The sequence below is a fragment of the Schistocerca cancellata genome, chromosome 3 (genome assembly GCF_023864275.1).
Source record: "Schistocerca cancellata isolate TAMUIC-IGC-003103 chromosome 3, iqSchCanc2.1, whole genome shotgun sequence".
In the NCBI taxonomy this organism is placed as follows: Eukaryota; Metazoa; Arthropoda; class Insecta; order Orthoptera; family Acrididae; genus Schistocerca; species Schistocerca cancellata.
The window spans coordinates 36,426,215-36,449,204 of record NC_064628.1 but is presented as its reverse complement, the minus strand read 5'-3'; the positions used below and the strand labels follow the sequence as shown (position 1 = coordinate 36,449,204).

Here is a 22,990-nt window from a genome sequence, read left to right as displayed (position 1 = left end):
AAAACAACAGAATCACAAGAAAACCATGTCCACTCGTACACAAAACTAGAAAGTAAAGACGCTGTCTAAGGCAAGGCGATAAGTCCGGAGACGCATGCAAGATTAGACTGGCTGGCTGAGCGAGAGGCAGGCGCTTAAATACATGATTGGGGGTGCCGCTATTGGCCGCCAGGACCACGTATTCCATTGTGGCACCCTCACACTAAATGTGGGCCAGGAGGCGTGTGCCATCACAGCTTATGGTGCGATGGTGCAGAGACCTCTAGGGGTCTTCGACCTCCATGCCGTCTGGCACGGATTCAAATTCTGCGGCACACAAGAGCAATAATGCCACAAGATTAAATACCTGAATGGCCATTTGTACACTCTCCACGCGTCATTGTTCCAGAGTAAATGCCCATAGCATTATAATATTGTGGAAGACCCATGCACAGATAGAATAAGCTTGCATTGTATTCCTTCCTTCATTCATTCATTCATTCATCACTGTTTCAAACTGACATTCATGCTCTTATGTGATGTTTCCCACATTTTTGCGTAGAAGTTGTTGTGTATTTATGGAACAATATACAAAATTGTTATCGATGCAACACTTTAAATTCATTAATGAGAATTCCTTATTATGTGAAGATGCAGCAGCAACAGAGTCCATGATCAAAACAGAAAATACATTTCAGGTACAGTAACTCAGATCTACACTAATGGCCATTAAAATTGCTACACCACGAAGATGACATGCTACAGATGCGAAATTTAACCGACAGGAAGAAGTTGCTGTGATATGCAAATGATTATCTTTTCAGAGCATTCACACAAGGTTGGTGCCTGTGGCGACACCTACAACGAGCTGACATAAGGAAAGTTTCCAACCAATTTCTCATACACAAACAGCAGTTGACCGGCATTGCCTGGTAAAACATTGTTGTGATGCCTCCTGTAAGGAGGAGAAATGCGTACCATCACGTTTCCGACTTTGATAAAGGTCGGATTGTAGCCTATCACTATTCCGGTTTATCGTATCGCGACATTGCTGCTCGCGTTGGTCGAGATCCAATGACTGTTAGCAGAATATGGAATTGGTGGGTTCAGGAGGGTAATACGGAACGCCGTGCTGGATCCCAACGGCCTCGTATCACTAGCAGCGAGATGACAGGCATCTTATCCGCATGGCTGTAACGGATCGTGCAGACAAGCCTCGCGAACAGTTCGACTACATTTGCAGCAGCATGGACTATCAGCTCGGAGACCATGGCTGCGGTTACCCTTCATGCTGCATCACAGACAGAGTGCCTGCGATGGTGTACTCAACGGCGAACCTGGGTGCACGAATGGCAAAACGTCATTTTTTCGGACGAATCCAGGTTCTTTTTACAGCATTATGACGGTCACAGTGTTTGACGACATTGCAGTGAATGCACATTGGAAGCGTGTATTCGTCATTGCCATTCTGGCGTATCAGCTGGCGTGATGGTATGGGGTGCCACTGGTTACACGTCTCGGTCACCTCTTGTTCGCATTGACAGCACTTTGAACAGTGGAAGTTACATTTCAGATGTGTTACGACCCATGACTCTCCCCTTTATTCAATCCCTGCGAAACCCTACATTTCAGCAGGATAATGCACGACCGCATGTTGCAAGTCCTGTATGGGCCTTTCTGGATACAGAAAATGTTCAACTGCTGCCCTGGCCAGCACATTCTCTAGATCTCTCACCAATTGAAAACGTCTGGTCAAGGTGGCCGAGCAACTGGCTCGTCGCAATATGCCAGTCACTACTCTTGATGAACTGTGGTATCGTGTTGAAGCTGCATGGACAGCTGTACCTGTACATGCCATCCAAGATATGTTTGACTCAATGCTCAGGCGTATCAAAGCCGTTATTACAGCCAGAGGTGGTTGTTCTGGGTACTGATTTCTCAGGATCTATGCACCCAAATTGCGTAAAAATGTAATCACATTTTAGTCCTAAAATAATATATTTATCCAATGAATCCCCGTTCATCATCTGCATTTCTTCTTGGTGTAGCAATTTTAGTGGCCAGTAGTGCACAAGAAATTAACAGACTTGAAATCTGAGAATATATACCAGAAACATCGCACCTGTATCTCACCAGTGACACAAAATTTGCCACGTCTGGTCTGCAGTTATCTTTATACAAAGAGAAACCTGGAACAAGTCTACACTTGTTTTTGAAAAGCTCCTAAGGAACTCAATTTGGCTGGACGAAACAAATTTGTAATTAACATATTCAAACCAAAATCAGTTCACTTCTTTACTTTATTGAAGCAGCACCTGGTCCAATGGATGATTAGCGGGTCTTTTGACCCGAAAACTGTATCCGTGGGTGATACAGATACTTGATAAGGTTTATTTCACATTATGGGTAATGGAATTAATTCAAAATAATTCCCTTTACTGATATACATATATTTCAAGAAATGACAAAGATGATCTATGCATAACAATGAATAAATTTCGTACTTTACAATTTTAATAGTACTTGTCAACTGCAAAGTATCTCATCTGCACACAACAAAAGGCAAGAAAGATTAAAGGTCACACTAGGAATAATATGTTAAATAATTACAAAACACCTGCTGATGCAGCTACCTAAAGAGTACATTAAGCCAATAGTTTACAGTAAAACCAAAGTCTTGGAATGGAATCATGACACAGAAATTTAATGCCATACGTAAAGAACTCTCTTCTGCTGGATTTTTCTGCAATCTATATTCTTGCACTGTACAAAAAGATATGCCACATTACAGAAATATGAGAATGGGCCGCAGCACAGAAAATGTCAATCCTGAAATCAGGATGACCAAAACTTAAGACACCATATTAAACATCCACTTCGATGTCACTTGTGTCATCTGGCGAACAGTCAGCTGTATGTCTCACATCAGGAACCAGCAGCGAAGACTGGAGATCATCTGCATACACCACCTGCACAGCAGCGCTGTTGTCACAGTTACTCTCTTCCAGGGCCAGCTGCAAGCTCTGCAGTTCAGGTATCACTGGGCGCACCTGTGAAAGCAGTACACAAATAAAGGTTTCAATACGGAAGCAGGTAATATGTGTCAGAGCTGATTTTTAGTGCCCTTACAAACAAAAATACAGAACAAATTAATTTAAATGAAAACAAAGAAAAAATATGATAATACAGAGACCTTATAAATCATCTATCATGATTTTTCAAATTAAAAATTTAAATTAAAATAAAGTCTTAACTGTTAAAATAATTTATTTTTGTTTTAAAACGTGACCAGTTTCAATCTGTGTGAGATCATCATCAGACCAGTTACTCTATGATGCATTGGAGGGATGATAGTGGAGGTTCAACAAGAATTCTTGGGAAAAGTGGCTAAAGAGATAAACTAGAAAGTTAACTTCTTTAAGAAGCTATACCACAGCCACCAAAAGTTTGTTAAGGATAATACTGGGGCCATACTTAGCTATGAATTCAATATTGCTGAGAGACGGAAACATAATACAGACAGCTCCTCAACTGTGACAAGCCTAAAGATCTGCTCAAATTCCAACCTCCTGACATTGTAGATTTTCATTTTTCACCACCTATGCCGGATGAAGTTTAAAACAAAAGTGCAGAAGAAGACATAATCCCAGTGGAAGTCATTCAAGCTGGAGGGCAGAGACTCAACAAGAGAATCCACCAACTAATCAGGAGGATCTGGACCGTATAGGAGATTCCAGAAAATTGGAAGACAACAGTCATCTGTCCTACACAAAAGAAAGGTGACAAAATGGACTGTGCCAACTACGGAGGAATTACTCTCCTGAACATCTGCTATAAGATCTTGTCAAACTGTGTACTGGATAGAATCCAGCTGTTTGTAGAAGAAGTTACTGTGAATATTGGGGTGATTTGAGAAAGGGCCATTTGACTGTAGACAACATCTATGTTGTACAACAGCTCAGAAACATGTGGGAATATGGTGAAGACCATGAAGTACTCTTCATAGATTTTAAGAAGGCATATGTGTATGCACTAGGAGAGGCTGACGAATTGCCTAACTGAATTTGGAATACCCAGGAAACTCATCAATCTAGTTCGGGTTTGAAACTTCCTGGCAGATTAAAACTGTGTGCCGGACCGAGACTTGAACTCGGGACCTTTGCCTTTCGCGGGCAAGTGCTCTACCAACTGAGCTACCCAAGCACGACTCACGCCCCGTCCTCACAGCTTTACTTCCGCCAGTACCTCGCCTCCTGCCTTCCAAACTTTACAGAAGCTCTCCTGGTTCGCAGGAGAGCTTCTGTAAAGTTTGGAAGGCAGGAGGCGAGGTACTGGCGGAAGTAAAGCTGTGAGGACGGGGCGTGAGTCGTGCTTGGGTAGCTCAGTTGGTAGAGCACTTGCCCGCGAAAGGCAAAGGTCCCGAGTTCGAGTCTCGGTCCGGCACACAGTTTTAATCTGCCAGGAAGTTTCACATCAGAGCACACTCTGCTGCAGAGTGAAAATCTCATTCTAGTTCGGGTTTGTCTCACTATTTATAAAGGCAAAGTGAAGCTCATGAACCAAGACAAAGAGAGCTTTAACATAAACACAGTATTGAGACAAGGAGATGGTGTGTAACTGATACTGTTCAACATGGGGCTCAAAAAGCTAATTACAGAAGCTTTCCACCAGAATTAGGATGGGATCAAGCTAGAAAGTGAGAAAGCCACATATCTCACGTTTGCCAATGACATGTCCCTGTTGTCCAGATTTAAGGAAGAACTGACACAGATGAGCAACAGCATGGAGGCAGCAACAACAGCAAAGACCAACTATCTGGTGATGAACAGAACTCTTGCCACTCCAGCCACTTGTAGTCAGAAATGGTTTCTTCATAAGAAAAAGAAGAGTAGGGCTTAATATCCTATTGATATTAAGGTCATTAGAGACAGATCACAAGCTCCAAATGTTTCAAGAATGTGGAAGAAAACTGGCCATGCCCTTTCAAAGGAACCATTCTGGCATTTTCCTGGAGCGATTTCAAAAACTCATGGAAAAACCTAATCTGGATGGCCAGAGGTGGATTTGAACTGTCATCATCCCAAATGGGAGTATGATGTGCTCACCACTGCACCACCTCACCTGGTTTTTCAAAAGGGTTCATAATTTTAAATATTAGGAGGTAATCTTTATGGAGCATGTATCTTGGGAGGCAGAAATAAAAAGCGAGGGCCCACGTCGCAAACTGATCACACTTCAGTCTGAGTCAGCTTTTTAAATTGTGCCATCTCTCAAGGAATTTGAACTACAGCTGTACAGGACACTGAACTAACCTGTAGGGCCATATGGTTGTGAAACTTGTAGTACATGGAAAAAAGACTTACAGAAGATCTATGGTCTGGTACCAGATGAAATCACTGGGGAATGGAGGATCCAGCGTAACTGTGAGCTGGACACCATCTACAATATGTCAAATATTGTAGACATTGTGAGAACCAAACGGCTTTTATGGGAAGACATATTCCAGCTAGATAAACATCAATGACTGAAATCCATGGATTTTGCTCTTTGGGGAAAAAGACCACTAGGCAAACCAAATAAGAGAGATCGAATTAATGAGGACCTGCTGTAGATAGCAGGAAATAGAACCAATTGGAAGAGGAGGCTTGTAACTGCTTGCAATCACCTGGACCTGTTTGCGTGACATAAAAAATACGTATAATTATTCAAAAGGCTTTTGCAATTGCCACCCAAAACATTTTCTTACAATTGTTTGGACTCGAATCTTTGCATTACCACATATGTGAAAAGGACTTCTCAGAACTAAAGGTGCAGGTTACTTCATAAGATGTCTTTAAGTTTTCGATGTGAATGAATCAGAGACAAGATGGATCTAGCTAAAATGTTATAAGATCAAGCTATTCCTGGACACTGTGTATATGTTTATGTACAGAGTAGGGTCTCTATTTTTTTTCTACTGAGCATTCATTTCACTAGTTTCCTTTAAAGGACTACTCTGCCTGGAAAGTTTTCCCAGGATAGAAAATGGTCATTGGAATACATATCTTAATTCACTATTCTTTCAACAATGTCTGTAGCGGGGTAAGTGAACATATGAAAAGGTCAGTGACGAAGAACAATGCTCCAACTGAGCTGAGCTGAAATGCAATGCATAATCATAGAGGCAGAAAACAGATTTGTTCTGATAAAATTCAGGTCAAGAAACCTATGCTGGAATAGGTGTTTATTGGAGCAGCAAATACGTGGAATTTCTTAAAGCTGCCAACAAGGAAGAATGAGAAAATGAGTTTCTGTAACAAGGAGGACATATAACTTATTCAGAGAGAGAGAGAGAGAGAGAGAGAGAGAGAGAGAGAGAGAGAGAGAGAGAGAGAATGAATCCCGGCATTTATCTGAAGTGATATAGGGAAATCACAGAAAACCAAAATCTGGATGGCCAGATGCAGGTTTGGACCATCATCCTCACCAATGTGAGTCCAGTGTGCTAACCACTGTACCACCTTGCTTGATGGAAGACAGAGGCAGAATGTGTGTGTTTGTGGGAGGGGGGGGGGGGGAGAAGAGAGTGGGAGGAAGATAGTGTGGGGAAGACAGGAGGTAGTGCGTGTGTGTGGGAGGGGGTCGAGTTGGTGGGGGTAAGAAGGGGGTAGGGTGGAGGGTGGTGAGAGGGCGGGGACAGAGAGAGGGAGTGGTAGTGAGAGAGCAGGAAGAAAATGGGAGGGTAGAGGGTATTGACAGAATGGACAGAAGTGAGAGGTTGGAGGAGGAGAGTGACACAGGATAGTGCATGGGAGAGGGGGGGGGAGAAAGTGAAGAGTACTCAGAAGAGGGCAAGAGGGAGAGTGACAGGAGAGACGGAGTGACGAAGAAGAGGGAGTGGGGGGAAGGGAAGTGGGGAGAAGGAAATGGTGGGAGAGGGAGTGGAGGGAGAGGGAGGGGAGGAGAAAGAGTGAGACATGGGGATGGTGGGAATGAGAGTGGGAGAAGAGGTGGTAAGGGAGTGTGGGAAGATGGAATGGCATTTACGGTAGTGAGAGTATGGGTGGAAGAGGGAAGAAGAGAGAGGATAAGATGAAAGGGAATAGTGAGAGAGGGAAAGGCAAGGTGAAGGAAGAATGAGGGAAGTGGAAAGGAAATAGTGGTGGAACAGGGAGAGAAGGAATGGGGGGAAAAGGGAGGGAAATAGTGGTTGAACAGGAAGGGAAAGAGTGGAGGAAGAAGATATAGGGGGAGGGGGTGACAGAGAGAGGAAGAGTGAGAGTTAAGTTGGTGAAACCACTCACTGATTGCAGCCAAGACTGGTGAGTACAATATCCTCTACAAGTGCAGTCTAGGTGTATACTGGAACTGCTAACACCTAACTTCAAGAATACATGAAAAACTGTTTTCTAGTCAAGATAGATAAACTGGTGGTAGCAACTCATATGCCTGTACCAGGTGAACATCAATTTGATTCTGCAAAACTTATGTTTTCTATACATGTAATGATCATTATGCAAGAATATATAGACAAACCATAGAAACTGAAAAGTATGAGAAGAACTTCAACAGCAAAGGGCTTATATTACACAAGTTGCAGGTTATAGCATTAAATGACACAAACAGTGCTAACCAACCTATGGAACAACCAACAGCACCTAGTTTGTGTGTAACTCAGCAGTCTGCCACAATGTTTCAATGACGACACAGTGTCATTGTATGGTTACAAATAAACAGCTTTTTGCTTCTGAAGAAATAAACATTTCAAAATCAAATCATCTCCACATTCCCTAACTGTATCTCCCAGTGCAGTAACAAGAAATTTGGCAAAAGAATGTGTCCAGACCAAGATTAGACTCCCTGAAAATAAGATGTCACACAAGAAGTATTACAACTCTCAAAGGTGTGGAAGGAATCTTGAATAATGGAGTGAGAGTACCTTTTATTACTTGAGCCATCAATAAGTTCTCTCAGTATCTTCATTATCCCTAGAGTAGTTCACTGCAGAGGAAAATCAAAATTCACTTCTCAGCTTGCTTGGACTTAATAATGATTGATGTCAGCAACTCGCAAAGAGCACACTAGACCCCTGAGATTGTCACACCCTTTCAGTGTGTGAGAGTGGAAGGAAACACCATGGTGCCAGCTGCTTTCCAGAATCTGTTGGAAGGTACCATAAGTATTAAATTCTGATTACGTTCACAGTCTTACTGTTTTCCAATATATTTCTAAAGAACAGATGCAGAATAGTAAGCTAGCATGTCTCATACAGTTCTTGAAAATATTGGTGAGAATAAACAGAACAACTGTCAGTACGACTGTGATAACAATCAGAACAAAAACGCTACCTGAAGAAATCAAAGTGGTGGTGGTCATGATGGTGGTGTCACCAATTAATAAAGATTTTTGTGACATTCACTTGAACTGTCAGTCTGTAGGGATGCACTCATTGTCTTCACTGGATATAAAGGTAGTCAATACTATCATAAAATAACACTTTTTCAGCTTCAGTCACATTTTTATCCAAATAATTATTAGTATGATGCATTTCTACAGCATCATTTGTTGCCTAACTGTTATGTACACATCACTGTTTATTAAACATTTCTAAACTGTCTGTCACACTGGTTTATTGGTTGTACGCACACCTGTAATTGTTAGCTGTATTAGTGACTCTTGTTAACACTTATAAAAGAAGAAATGAGGAAACAGACATTGATTAATATATAACCTCATGCCCCACGCCCCAGGAACCATGTATCTTGCTGTTGGTGGGGAGGCAGATAGCCATACAATAGGTGCAACCATAACAAAGGGGTATCTGTTGAGAGGCCAGATAAACATATGGTTTCTGAAGGGGGAAGCAGCCTTTTCAGTAGTTGTAGGAGCAACAATCTAGATTATTGACTGATATGACCTTGTAGCACCAACCAAAATAGCCTTGCTGTATTGGTACTGTGAATGGATGAAAGCAAGGCGAAACTACAGCTGTAATTTTTCCCATGGGAATGCAGCTCTACTGTGTGGTTAAATGATGATGGCATCCTCTTGGGTAAAATAGTCCCCCATTCGGGTCTCCAGGTGGGGACTACTCAGGAGGATGTCATTATCAGGAGAAACAAAACTGGTGTTCGATGGATCAGAGTGTGGAATGTCAGTTCCCCTAGGTAGGTTAGATAATTTAAAAAGGGAAATTGGTAGGTTAAAGTTAGATATAATGGAGGTTAGTGAATTTCAGTACCAGGAGGAACAGGACTTCTCATCAGGTGAATACAGTGCTATAAACACAAAATTAAGTAGGGGCAATGCAGAAATAGGTTTAATAATAAATAAGGAAATAGGAATTTGGATAAGCTATTATGAATAGCATAGTGAATGCATTACATAGCCAAGACAGGTATGAAGCCCACATTCACCACAGTAGTACAAGTTTATATGCCAACTAGCTCCACAGGTGATAAAGAGATTGAAGAAATGTATGATGAGATAAAAAAGATATTATTCGGATAGTTAAGAGAGATGAAAATTTAATAGTCATGAGGGACTAGAATTCGATAGTAGGAAAAGGAAGAGAAGCAAAAACAGTAGCTCAACACAGACTGGGGGAAAGCAATGAAAGAGGAAGCCGCCTGGTACAATTTTGCACAAAGCATAATTTAATCATCACTAATACTTGGTTTAAGAACCATAAAGGTTGTATACATGGAAGAGACTGGAGACAGTGGAAGGTTTCAGATTGATTATATAATGGTAGGGCAGAGATTTTGGAACCAGATTTTAAATTGTAAGACATTTCCAGGGGCTGATGTGGACTCTGGACACAATTTATTGATTATAAATTGTAGATTAAAGCTAAATAAACTGCAAAAAGTAGGAAGGAAGGAAAAAGTAGGATAGGAGATGGGACCTGGATAAACTGCAAGAACCAGAGGTTGTTAAGAGGTTCAGAGGGAGCATTAGGGAACAATTGACAAGAACAGGGAAAGGAATACAATAGAATAAGAATGGGTAGCTTTGAGAGATGAAATAGTGAAGGTAGTACAGGATCAAGTATGTGAAAAGACAAGGCCTGGCGGAAATCCTTGGTAACACAAGAGATATTGAATTTAATTGATGAAATATATTGAATTTAATTGATGAAAGGAGAAAATATAAAAATGCAGTAAATTAAACAGGTGACAGAGAACGCAAATGTCTAAAAAATGATACTGACAGGAAGTGCAAAATGGCTGAGCAGGAATGGCTACAGGACAAATGTAAGGATTTAGAAGCATGTTTCATTAGAGGAAAGTTAGATATTGCCTACAGGAAAAAAATTAAAGAGACCTTTGGAGAAAAGAGAATCATCTTTATGAATATCAAGAGCTCAAATGGAAAACCAGTATGAAGCAAAGAAGGGAAAGCTGAAAGGTGGAAAGACAATATAGAGGGAGATGTACTTGAGGGAAATATTATAGAAATGGAAGAGGATGTAGATGAGATAGGAGATATGATACTGTGTGAAGAATCAGACAGATCACTGAAGGCCCTAAGCCAAAACAAAGGCCCCCTGTGTAGGCAAAATTTCATTAAAACACTGATAACCTTGGGAGAGCCAACCATGACAAAACTCTTCCACCTGGTGAGCAAGATGTGAGAAACAGGTGAAATACCACCATATTTCAAAAAGAATATAATAATTCCAATTCCAAAAAAAAAGCAGTTGCTGACAGGTGTGGAAATTACCGAGCTATCAGTTTAATTAAGTTATTGTTGCAAAATGCAAACACGAATTCTTTACAGAAGAATGGAAGAACTGGTAGAAGCTGACCCCACAGAAGATCAGTTTGGATTCGGGAGAAATGTAGGAACATGCAAGGTAATACTGACTTTATGACTTCTCATAGAGTATAGGTTAAGGAAAGGCAAATTATGTTTATAGCATTTACAGACTTACAGAAAGCTTTTGATAATGTTGACTGGAATACTCTCTTTGAAATTCTAAAGGTACCTGGGGCACAAAACAGTGAGTGAATTACCATTTACAACTCAAATAGAAACCACATGGCAGTTATAAGAGTCAAAGGGCATGAAAGGGAAGCAGTGGTTGAGAAGGGGGTGAGACAGGATTGCAGCCTATCCCCAATGTTATTCAATCTGTATACTGAGCATGCAGTAAAGGAAACAAGAGAAAAATTTAGAGTAGAAGTTAAAATCCATAGAGAAGAAATAAAAACTTTGAGGTTTGCCGATGACATAGTATTCTGTCAGACACAGCAAAGGACTTGCAAGAGCAGCTGAACAGAATGGACAGTGTCTTGAAAGAAGGACATAACATGAACATCAACAAAAGCAAAATGAGGATAATGGAATGTAGCTGAATTAAATCAGATGATACTGAGGGAATTAGATTAGGAAATGAGACAAAGTTGTGGATGAGTTTTGCTATTTGGGGAGCAAAACAACTGATGATGGTCGAAGTAGAGAGGATATAAAAAGTAGACTGGCTATGGCAAGGAAAGCATTTCTGAAGAAGAAAAATTTGTTAACATCAAGTATAGATTTAAGAGTCAGGAAGTCTTTTCTGAAAGTATTTATATGGAGTGCAGCCATGTATGGAAGTGAAACACGGACAGTAAATAGTTTAAACAACAAGAGAATAGATGCTTTCTAAATGTGGTGCTATAGAAGAATGCTGACAATTAGATTGGTAGATCACATAACTAATGAGGAGGTACTGAATAGAATTGGGGAGAGGAGGAATTTGTCACACAACCTGACTAGAAGGAGGGACTGGTTGGTAGGACACGTTCTGGGACACCAAGGGATCACCAATTTAGTACTGCAGGGAAGTGTGGGGGATAAAAATCACAGAGTAAGATCAAGGGATGAGTACATTAAGTAGAATCAGAAGGATGTAGGTTGCAGTAAAGAATGCAACCTCTTTATGCTTTTCCCCAGATTACAACAAAATGAAATATTGTAGTGTCCTCTGATATGCTGCTGTTGAGAAATGAAATGGAATATCATAAACATTTTGGAGTTTATATTGATAAGACCATGAACTGAATGACACATGTTACAGTGCTTTTTAAATGTCTAAACACTGAACTTCTGCATTATGAACAGCAACAGACTTAGGAGAAAAAGAGTGTGTGTGTGTGTGTGTGTGTGTGTGTGTGTGTGTGCTTTTTTCTTTTTTCCACAGAAACATGTAACAGAGATAATATGTGGCATTCACTCCAGAACTTTTTGTAGACAAGTCTTTAAAGAACTGGGTATACTGATAATAGTCCCACAAGTATATTTTCTCCCCTAAGAAGTTTGCAGTCAATAATCCACTGCAGCTCAAAAACAATAGTAACATTAATAAATACACTGATAGAAAAAAAAATTACAACACCAAGGGGTTGTGCGACATAAACAAAAGTTGGTAGGCACGTTTCTACATATGAAACATGATGTCTGTTCAAATTTCTTGCCAGATGCGTTAGAGTGGCGCTAGTAGCGCCACTATGAGGATGCAAATCACGTCTGCTTTAAATAAACACTGTAACAATCATGAGTGTTAGTTACCTTTGAGATTGGATGTGGTGAAATGATGTTAATCAAGAATGCCTTTAAGGTGAAATACCCCATTATCAATACCCCATTGAGTTTGAACGAGGTCGTGTAATAGGGCTAAGAGAAGCCGGATGTTTCTTCTACAATACTGCAGGAAGACTTGGCAGTAATGTAGCCACAGTATGTGATTGCTGGCAGTGGCATTCATGAGGCTGTACGGCTGCATGAAGACTGGGCTCTGGACGGTCACATGGCACTGCCAAGAGGGAAAACACTCGTATTCAGCATACGGCTCTGGCACATCGCACTGCATCTGCAGCAGCAATTTGAGCAGTAATTGGCTCCACAGTGAAACAACGAACTATTACAAATTGCTTATTTCAAGGACAGCTCAGAGGTAGATGCCCTTCAGCGTGCATTCCACTGACCCCAAATCATCACCATTTGCGACTTCAGTGATGTCCAGCCAGAGCTCATTGGAGGGCAGGGTAACATCTGTTGTGTTTTTTGATGAAAGCTGGTTCTGCTTCAGTACCAGTGATGGCTGTGTTTTGGTTAGGAGGAGGCAGCTGAGGGCCTGCAACCAATCTGTTTGGATGATAGACACACTGGATGTATGCCTGGAGTGTGATCTTATTTGACAGCAAAAGCATTCTCATGGTTACACCATTCACCCTGACTTCTAATGTATATGTCAGTCTGATGATTCAACCTGCTGTGTCGCCATTCACGAACAGCATTCCAAGGGGTGTTTTCCCCCAGTATAAACCTCGTCCACATACCACTATTGTAATCGAACATGCTCTATAGTGCGTTGACATGTTGCCTTGGCCTGCTAGATCATCAAATCTGTCTCCAATCAAAAACATAAGGGACATCATCAGAATAACTCCAGTGTCATCCAAAAATAGTATTAATTGTCCCTGTATTGATCAACCAAGTCAAACAGGCATGGAACTCCATCACACAAACTGACTTCTGGCAACTGTGCAACAAAATGCATGCAAGTATTCAACATTCTGGCAATTACACCGGTTATTAATGCATCAGCATTTTACATTTGCAATGGCTTATGTCACACTTACATTAACCTGTGATTTTTCAATGTTAATCACTTACATAAATTATCTAGACAAATGTATTCTTGAAATTTAATGACTTTACATTAATTGTTTTTTTGATGTTACAATCTTTTTTCCGTCGCTGTATAATAATAGAAGCAGATAAACTTACTCTCTCCGTAAATCAGTCTTAGTGTGGTACAGAAAGGAGTAAGGTATTCAACAATAAAAAAACTTTGAGCACTTACCAAATTACGTCAAAACTCTCATAGAGCAAATGCTGCGAATATCACAAATTGACTTCTGCCTCCACAGAATGTTTTTGTGCTCATATCTCAAAGCTGTTGACATCATGTATCACCCAGGATATATACAAGATAAGTAACTGTTAATTTTTTTAATTTTTTTTTTAAATCAAGTATTTCTTCAGTGGGAACATACATGCTACAATAGCTACTGTTGAGGTAAAAGTGAATCCTGTGGCTAGTGGCAAACTGGGAGAGTGTGTGATATGTTTAGGTGACACAGCACGCCTCTTCATGCATAACCAACAAAATGTTCTGATGTTTTAAATCATATCATGTCCACCCTTGGTCAATTAAAGATAGATAATGGAGGTTTGTCAAATACTTAAAGTGGGACAGACAAAATTACTGCAGATGAAGACGAAATTGTTGCTTTGAACATATCTTTGAGGGTAGATTTCTGTGAGAAAGTTGATACTCCAGCAACCAAAAAGCGGAAAAGCTAGAGAACAGGATAACTGAGGTGTAAATAGATTTACAATTTGATATGGATGCTGTAAGAAAGTAATGATTTTCTGTACAATATGATAATGAATATATATTTAAAGAGCTTTGTGATCTCATAGAGTTAAAAAAACCACAAACTAAAATCAGATCTCCCAACATCAGAGTCCAATTGAGAGAGTCAGAGCTTGAGTCTGGCAATACATAGGCCCAATTGGATGATGTAGTTGACAGAGTTGATGCCATGAATGAATCTGTGAAACAATACATAAATAAGTTACGCAGAATAGACTCTGAAACAAATCGACAGCTGGAAAGTGTTGATGTTAAATTAAAGACTCTGTAGGAAGTCGGTTTACTGAGATTTTTTTCACAGTATTACTACATGGGCTATGCACCAGAGCGATTTTTTTTAATGGAGAAAGAAAATAACACCTTGTCGATAACATACAGGAAACAAGTTGTTATCTACAGCCTTGTACAGAAACTGGATTGCAGGTATAAATATAGGACATGAAAGGAAAGCAGTAGCTGGGAAGGGAGGGACACAGGGTTATTAAATCTGTACAATGTGCATACTGTGAAGGTAACCAGGGGGAAATTTGGAAAGGGAATAAAAGTTCATGGAGAAGACATTCACACTTTGAGGTTTTCTGATGATTTTATAATTCTTTTAGAAATAGCAAAGGACTTGGGAGAACAGATGAATGGAATGGACAGTGTCTTGAAAATATAAGATAAAGAGCAACAAAAGTAAACCAAGGACTGTGGAACTTAGTTAAATTAAATCAGTTGTTGCTGAGAAAATTAGATTACCAGATGAGACACTAAAAGCAGCAGATGAGTTTTGCTATTTAGGCAGAAAAATAACCAATAATGGCTGAATTAGAGAGTATGTAACATATAGACTGGCAATAGCAAGAAAAACCAATTCTGAAAACAAATTTTTTAGCGTCAAATATAAATTTAAGTGGTCTTTTCTGAAGGTAATTACGTGGAGTGTGGCCTTGTATGTAAGTGAAATGAGGTCAAAGAGCAACTCAGATAAGAAGAGAATAGAAGGTTTTGAAATGTGGGGCTACAGGAGGAAGCTTAAGATTAAATAGGTATAAATAGTGTATGAATGAAGACAGATCAAGGCTTGAATACAGTAAGCAGGTTCAAATAGATGAAGGTTGCAATGTTTACTCAGAATAGAGAGGCTTGCTCAAGATAGATTAGCATATATAGCTGCATTAACCCAGTCCTCGCGCTAAAGACCACAACAGGATTTTCTTAATACTGTAGAAATAATTTTGTACTTGACATGCCAAATACCTAGAAAATCAAATTTCTTAAAAGACTTGGAGTTAGGAACTGTGTTGCTTATAACTGCAGGCTAAAATAACCAACAAAATTTAAGTTACAAAAAGTTAAAAAAAGTTTTCTTGAATTTTTTGGTCTGAAGCCAAACTGCTAAGAATCCATGATGATTTTGAAATTGTGGTTCAGAGAATCTCGCAGTGGGACTTAGTAAACGCACCCAGTCTTTCATGGTTGCATTTTTTCTATTACCTTGTGCTGTCAATAAAACTAACACAGTAGCAGGCTTTGACACAGTAGCAGGCTTTGACACAATTGTTCCAATTACTGCCCTTACTTAATGTCAGAGTGATCTATTTTATAACACCTACATCTTATCAGTTACACAACATACTAATTTCATGCACCAATTAAAAGAGCAAAAACATGCAGTATTACTGCCTCAAACAGATGCTGTGTACTGGTATGTGTGTGTGTTTTCCATTATTTTGGCAACAATATTTATGTAGGCAAGATGACAAAGTTGATGGGAAGAACGAATGAACACAGAGGGTCTTTTTACTCTGACCTCACAATGCTTGCTGTGAGGACAAGAAAAACGACTTTACCACAGAGATGACTTGGATTCCTTCTCAAAGATTTAGAGTTTAAATCTTTGCCAGCACCAGCTTTGTGTGCATCACACACTACATTCCTGGCTTAAACACAACCTCTGTTTCTGTTCATGTCACCAACAAAACACTGGCTCTGAGCACTATGGGACTTAACATCTGCGGTCATCAGTCCCCTAGAACTTGGAACTACTTAAACCTAACTAACTTAAGGACGACACATACATCCATGCCCGAGGCAGGATTCGAACCTGCGACCGTAACTGCCGTGCGGTTCCAGACTGAAGCGTCTAGAACCGCTCGGCCACTCCAGCCAGCTGTCACTGACAACTGGTTAGGTTTTGTGTTTTTCTCTCAACCATCCATTCTCCCTTCTAATATCTCCTTAAGACCTTTCCTCTGCTTTACACCATTCCACCTTAAGCTTACCTCCTCCCTATTTCTCCTCTCTGACATTTTTTTGTATTTTTTCTTTAATTTCTGTACCTTTCGCTTCATGCATTTTTCAATCATTTCCATGTTATCATGTTTCCATATTGCATTTGTTGCAATTCTACTACTCATGTACATTTCATCCTGTTCTGCACACCTCTTGTAGCCTGTAATATTTGGAGAATTTCCTGAATGATATTTCCTTTTACAAGTCATTTTTTCTCAATACATCTCTCTCTTTCTTCCACTAGAAGTGATTGACAAAATTTGAACTCCTCCAACTATTTTGTGGTCTGTGGTGTTACTCTGGTGCTGCTTCGCTTCAAGCTCTTCCTTGACAAAATATTATTAGTTCTCTTTCTACTTTTAACTTCCACTTTTATACCAGACAGTATTACAAGAATAGCACCTACAGATTTAGCTTCAGATATGGATGATCCTCACCTTTTTGCCTCCTGGTCTGTGAGGGTTACGACAGCCACGGCACCGACATTCGACGCATGCCTTACTCTCGACATAACATGGGCATCGCTGCCCACAGCAAGTCAGCTTGCCTGGAGTCGCCGTTGCATTTCCACATCGACAACCTCGTCTCTTCGCCCCACCGGGCCCACGTACAGTTGTCGCTCTTGGTGCAGGTTTCTTGAACACATCCCAGTTGTTTGTAGCACCATTTGCCTGTATATTCAGATACTGTATGTAAATCTAATCTTGAATAAGAAAGATGTCAAACATTCAAATTTGTGGCAGCATGGAACTACAGCAACAAAGCACAAGAGCTTTGTGTTGTTACACAATAGTACAATTATTATCTTGGAGAGAAAAAAAGTAAGCAGTAACAAACCCACACAAACTATTTAAACAATGACATACACTAAACCTCATGAGTGATCAAAGCTACCAGCAGAGAGCACTTCTTGCCGAGGACAAGTATTAACCAATTTATACTGAAAAAACAAAATTATCCTGCTTTGCTGCCAATTTAAACTGCCAGGAGCACCATCACACAAACAATGAACATAGTTCAATTTGAACATTGTAGAAATGTGGTGGTGATCTAGTCAAAATATTGTCAATTATAGTTTTAGTTCATAAAGATGACAGTACACACGCTGAATCGATACCAAATTACTCTCTCCAGCGCGTTGTTCGTGATTAGAATATATGGAAAAATATATAAAATCGCTACTGGCATATAGTTCTACATATCAAAATAAAAACTGCATATCTTAAAATATCTGGAGACTTTTCCAATACTTTTCTTGTAAATAACAGCACTTTGAGAAGGGATTTTCCTTTCACCAAGTTTATGCAGCACACGTAGAACAAAAACACGCTTTGAATTTTTGCTCAGTAGGGCAATAGGATGACTCACAAATAGAAGTTTCATCACCATTCAAAGTGAAGAACATATATGCACGCTCTGCAACATCAAATAAAGGAGGAAGAGAATGTCACAATTCATTTGAGATTGAGCAGAACTTAGTTTTTTTCACATCAGCAACTCATTGCAAGAGATGAAGGTAAAATTACTGAACATAGGAATATTTCATAACGAAAACATACAGGATCAAAATTAAAAGCTATACCAAATGCCACAGCCTTCTGGAGTTTTTGGCATGGGATTTTTATTTTGCTTTGATGGACTGTATTTGTAGTACCGAGTGTTTTTCCTCTATGAATAACATGCTGCTATGTATAAATTAAAAATCTAAGGAAAAGGCATCACAATTGTCATCCAGCAATCTCAGGTTTTCAACTATGATGCGTTGCTTTAAAAGGAAAAGTAGCAAACTCCATAATACTTCCCCTCACATAAAAAATATACTTTTTCCATAAAGAACTATGTTGGTTGTACAACCTACTTCTGTTCATATTTGTGTGTCTGTAATTGTTGTTTACTTTTTTTGGCTAAGCTGTCTGAACTACTTATACAAAAGTAAGATAAATACAGTCTAATTTTAAGGAAGAGCAACACCAGTTTATCAATTAGGAATAATAAATACCCCTTGATTCTGAAGAGCATCGAAACTACTTCCTGCTCTGCAGAGTTATAAGCAGTTGTTCAGCATGTGTTACTGCAGATTGAAAATGCATGGTGATGGATGTTTCATCACCAGATCAGGCCAAGCTAGGCTATGGTGTCAAGTGTAAGGCTCTTCTGTGGCTGTCAATGGGCACACAGCATCAGGGGTAAGGCTCTACTGTGGCCAGCAGTGGCATCATGGCAATCGAAGTGCAACTCAGTTGCTACACTTTGAAAGAGGAGTTCTAATACGCACAGCAGGCTATGTAGTGATCCAAATATTTGCTCTGCAGGATAGCATTATTCACTCTATGTTGACATATGAGGTGTTTCCATGTTTCGGAATTCAGCTAATTTATTCTGACAAACCACTATACCAATAAATTTAATCCACTGTTACTTTCCAGTATAAATCCCCTGTACATGAATACCATTTTTACAATATCCACTGTGCCTTCATGGCACCTGTGTTAGTATCCTATTTCATCCAATGGAAAAGAGCTGATGAGATAGATCTCATTGGAAAACCGGCACCCATGGAAAGCACTTTTCATCACTGGAAAAAGCCAAGGATTAACGAAGTCGAGAGATGGGTGGCCCTAGTAGATTCAATATTTCCACATTTTTATGACTTTAGGATACTAATTAAAATAGTATGTGTAGAATGCTGAAATAGTTATGCCAAAGGGTGATACTGAATACTCTGTCAGGGGAGAAGTTGGGGAGTCTGCTGAGTGATGTGTTGGTTGGTTTGGGGAAGGAGACCAGACAGCGAGGTCATCGGTCTCATCGGATTAGGGAAGGACGGAGAAGGACGTCGGCCGTGCCCTCTGAAAGGAACCATCCCGGCATTTGCCTGGAGCGATTTAGGGAAATCACGGAAAACCTAAATCAGGATGGCCGGACGCGGGATTGAACCGTCGTTCTCCCAAATGCGAGTCCAGTGTCAGTGATGTGTTGAAGAATGGCTTATGGAGGGGTGAGTTGGGAGTGATTTCACAGGAGGGGAGAGGGCAATGCTGAAGAAGAGGGGTAATGGGTCCACAAAGAGTACAAGGGTGGGGGACAGGGCAGTTCCACTGAGGAGGTGACACTGATAATGAAGTTTACATGAACTCTGTGTGGTAGGAGTGATATACTGCAGACATTGAATATGTTGGCAGTCCTGTTCATTTACAGTTCATAATAAGAATCTTGAACGTCAAGTAACACTAACTACCAAACTAGCAAGTTGACAACTTGATCATTACAATATTTTACCATACAAAGTTATTTTGTAAGTAATATATTTCTACCTTCTCTGAACCATGTACCAGTGACCTATGGTTCCATGTGGTGTTTGAAGCACATTTTTTCCTCTCTCTCCCATATATGAAATAATGCTCAAGGTGAAAGTCATGTTGTGGGTTTCAAATGGGGTAATGGTGCGTAAAATATGACTTTAAGCAAGTCAAGGTATCTTAGTTTCACCTACACAACTCCACCTCTCACCTCCAAGCTGGTGAACCCTGAGAACCTGAGCAACCTTGTGGAAGATTGGATCCCAATCCCAGTGGGAAACAGGATCAGGGCAAATGAAAGTGGGAGAAACAGTCCTCTGAAGAATACGGGTTGGGCTATGGGTTAATAACCCATACCCAGAAAAAAAGTCTTATGACAAAAGTGCAAGGAAATATAGCCAGGTGGAGCCTAAGGCAAAGTAAGAAGAAATTTGAGAACTGGATTGTGGAATGTACAGACATTATGCACATTGGGTGCCTAACTGGATAGTGAAAGTCTACAAGGTGGATATCATGGCCTTGCAAAAGATAAGATGGACTGGACAATGACACCATCATAAACAGCAGTGTACTATATATTACAAAAGCCACAATAGTGAACACATATTTGGTGTGGGATTTATAGCCAATCAAAGCACTGAACAACTAGTGACAGTATTTAAAGCAGTACATCCAAGGACATGCTATGTATGAATAAAAAGGAAACTCTTACCTACAACCTGCCCTTACTGAGAACAGCAGAGGAGGAGGATACTTTCTATGAGGAACTGCAACAAGTTTATCAATAGTGTTCAAAAACTGATATAAAATTGTAATAGGAGATATGAATGCTAAGGTAGGGTAGGACTGACTTGTGAGTCTTCTTCGCTACCATTGGTAAATGCAACCTCCATATATAGAATAATAACAATGGACTGCACCTTATAAATTTAGCACCACTTAACAGCTTCTAGCACATTTACAGTACAAGAATATACATAAAATGACTTGGGTGTCACCAGACAACAATACTAAGAACCAAATTATTGATATATTAATTAACATCAGGCAAGGCTCTGGCGTACAGAATGCTGTAGTTCCACAGATGTTAATATGGACTCTGATCATTACCTCCTCCTGGGGGGGGGGGGGGGGGGGGGGGGAGAATTTTGAATGTGTGTACAGTTAAAGGAGAAAAAGACAAAATAAGCATAATATCTTAGAAATTAAGGGCCCCTGTAAAGCTGAACAATTAGCTATTAATCTGGAAAACAGATTGACAGAAGGCCATTGGCCAAAAGCCAGAAGGCCATTGGCCGAAAGCTTTAAGTGTGAAAATCTTTGTTGTGCCTATCTGCAACTCAGCATCTCTGCTATATGGTGAGTAGCAACTTTCCTTCTCATAATATTGTTACATTGCATCCTGGATTTTACAGTGTAATAAAATTAGATATGAAATACAGAATGCTGCAGAGGAAGCGATTGGTATGGGATAACAGACCAAAAGCAATGAAAGGTATGATGAAGAGTGTGAGGAGGCAACAAGAACAAAGCAAACAAAAAAATGCAAGCCAGAAGAACAAGACTGCTATAAGATGACTACAGTGAAAAAACACACGCAGAAAAGCAGATTCTAATAACAAAGAAGGTAAGCTTTTTCAAAACACAGATGCAAGATATTCAATTACTGAGTAATGCTCATGAAAGCAGGATGTTCTATAAAGAGGCCAATAAACTAAGAAGGGGCTTTCAATCAAACACAACACTATGTAAAGGGGAAAATGGCAAACTTCTAGCAACATAGGCCGAAGCAATGCATCAATGGGCAGAGCAGATTAAGGACTCACTGTAATCACAGAATGTTGAAGCATGGGAACTAACCAAAAACCAACAGGTAGAGGAAGAGGAAAATAGGGTCATTCAATGCGAGAAATTCGGCAAGCAGTAAAGAAGCTAGCCAACAATAAGTCACCTGACAACAACAACCTGGAATTCAAGCTTATTAAGTGTGGTGAGATCATCTAGTTAGATGCCTGAACATCCTGATCTCTGATATTGGATGCAAAAAAGTCATCCCAGATTATTAGAAGATGGGAGTAATATGAGCTATGTATAAGAAAGGGGACGGCCAGGAACGTACAAAGTATAGAAGAATTACATTGTTGAACAACAGAAATAAAATATTCTTCTCCCCACTTTTAACTATACAAAATCCTTTGCAGGAAAAGCAATCAGAAGATATCAATCAATCTTTCGATCTGGCAAATCAATTACTGGCCAAATATCCACCCTGAGGCAAATATTGAAAAAAAAAGGGGGGGAGGGGGGAATACACTATACAGGAACATCATATGTTTATTGCTTTTAAAATAGTATATGGCACCATACAGAAATAAAGTTTATTGAAGCCATGAATAAACTCTGCATGCCACAACAGTTAATAGGCCCCATGAGTCTGACTATCAAAAATGCAGTATTTAAAGTATGGATACAAGGAAATTTTAACACCAAATTTTGAGACTAACTGTGGACTAAGGCAAGGGGATGCGCTATCATGTATGCTGTTTGATACAGCACTAGAGAAAGTTACAAGAGAAGTTATAAGGTCAGCTCAAGAGGCACAATACACAATAGAATGGTGCAGGTTCTGGCCTATGCAGATGATTTGGATATTATTGTAAGAACAGAACTAGCTGCTAAAGAAATGTACAGGGTATTGGTAACAGCAACAATAGAAATACAAGTGAAAGTGAACATCAATAAAACCAAATACATGAGAATAATGCGACCAAAACTAAATACAACACTCAAAATTGACTAAGCACAAACAGAACCTGTTAGAGAATTTGCCTGTCTTGCAACATGGATTACATCACAGAACAATATTACTGTGGAAATAAAGTGACACACCCATTTAGCTAATAAATGCTATGGGCTGGCCCCACAAGTTCAGAAATCTGTCCATGAGAACAAAGTGCCAACCGTATAAACTTTAATAATCCAGTATTAACATATGGCTCAGAATGCTGGACATTGAGACAACAATGTG

General features: G+C 39.8%; 1 protein-coding gene across 2 annotated transcripts in view; it reads right to left on the bottom strand.

Moving 5' to 3' along the window:
* Positions 1-2,260: 2,260 nt before the first annotated feature.
* The window catches only part of LOC126176854 (E3 ubiquitin-protein ligase MSL2), a 38,024-nt gene continuing 17,294 nt past the window's right edge, over positions 2,261-22,990 (bottom strand). The window contains exons 2-4 of one of the 2 annotated variants that reach the window (XR_007535680.1): positions 17,101-17,334; positions 7,898-8,118; positions 2,899-3,029 (exon numbers count right to left, since the gene is read on the bottom strand). Coding sequence is in view for 1 of the 2 variants with exons in the window: in XM_049924039.1 (XP_049779996.1) it covers positions 2,844-3,029; positions 17,101-17,334 (420 nt within the window). In the remaining variant the exon portion in view is untranslated. Of the gene's footprint in view, positions 3,030-7,897; positions 8,119-17,100; positions 17,335-22,990 lie in introns of both variants that reach the window. The other variant, XM_049924039.1, reaches the window with a different exon arrangement.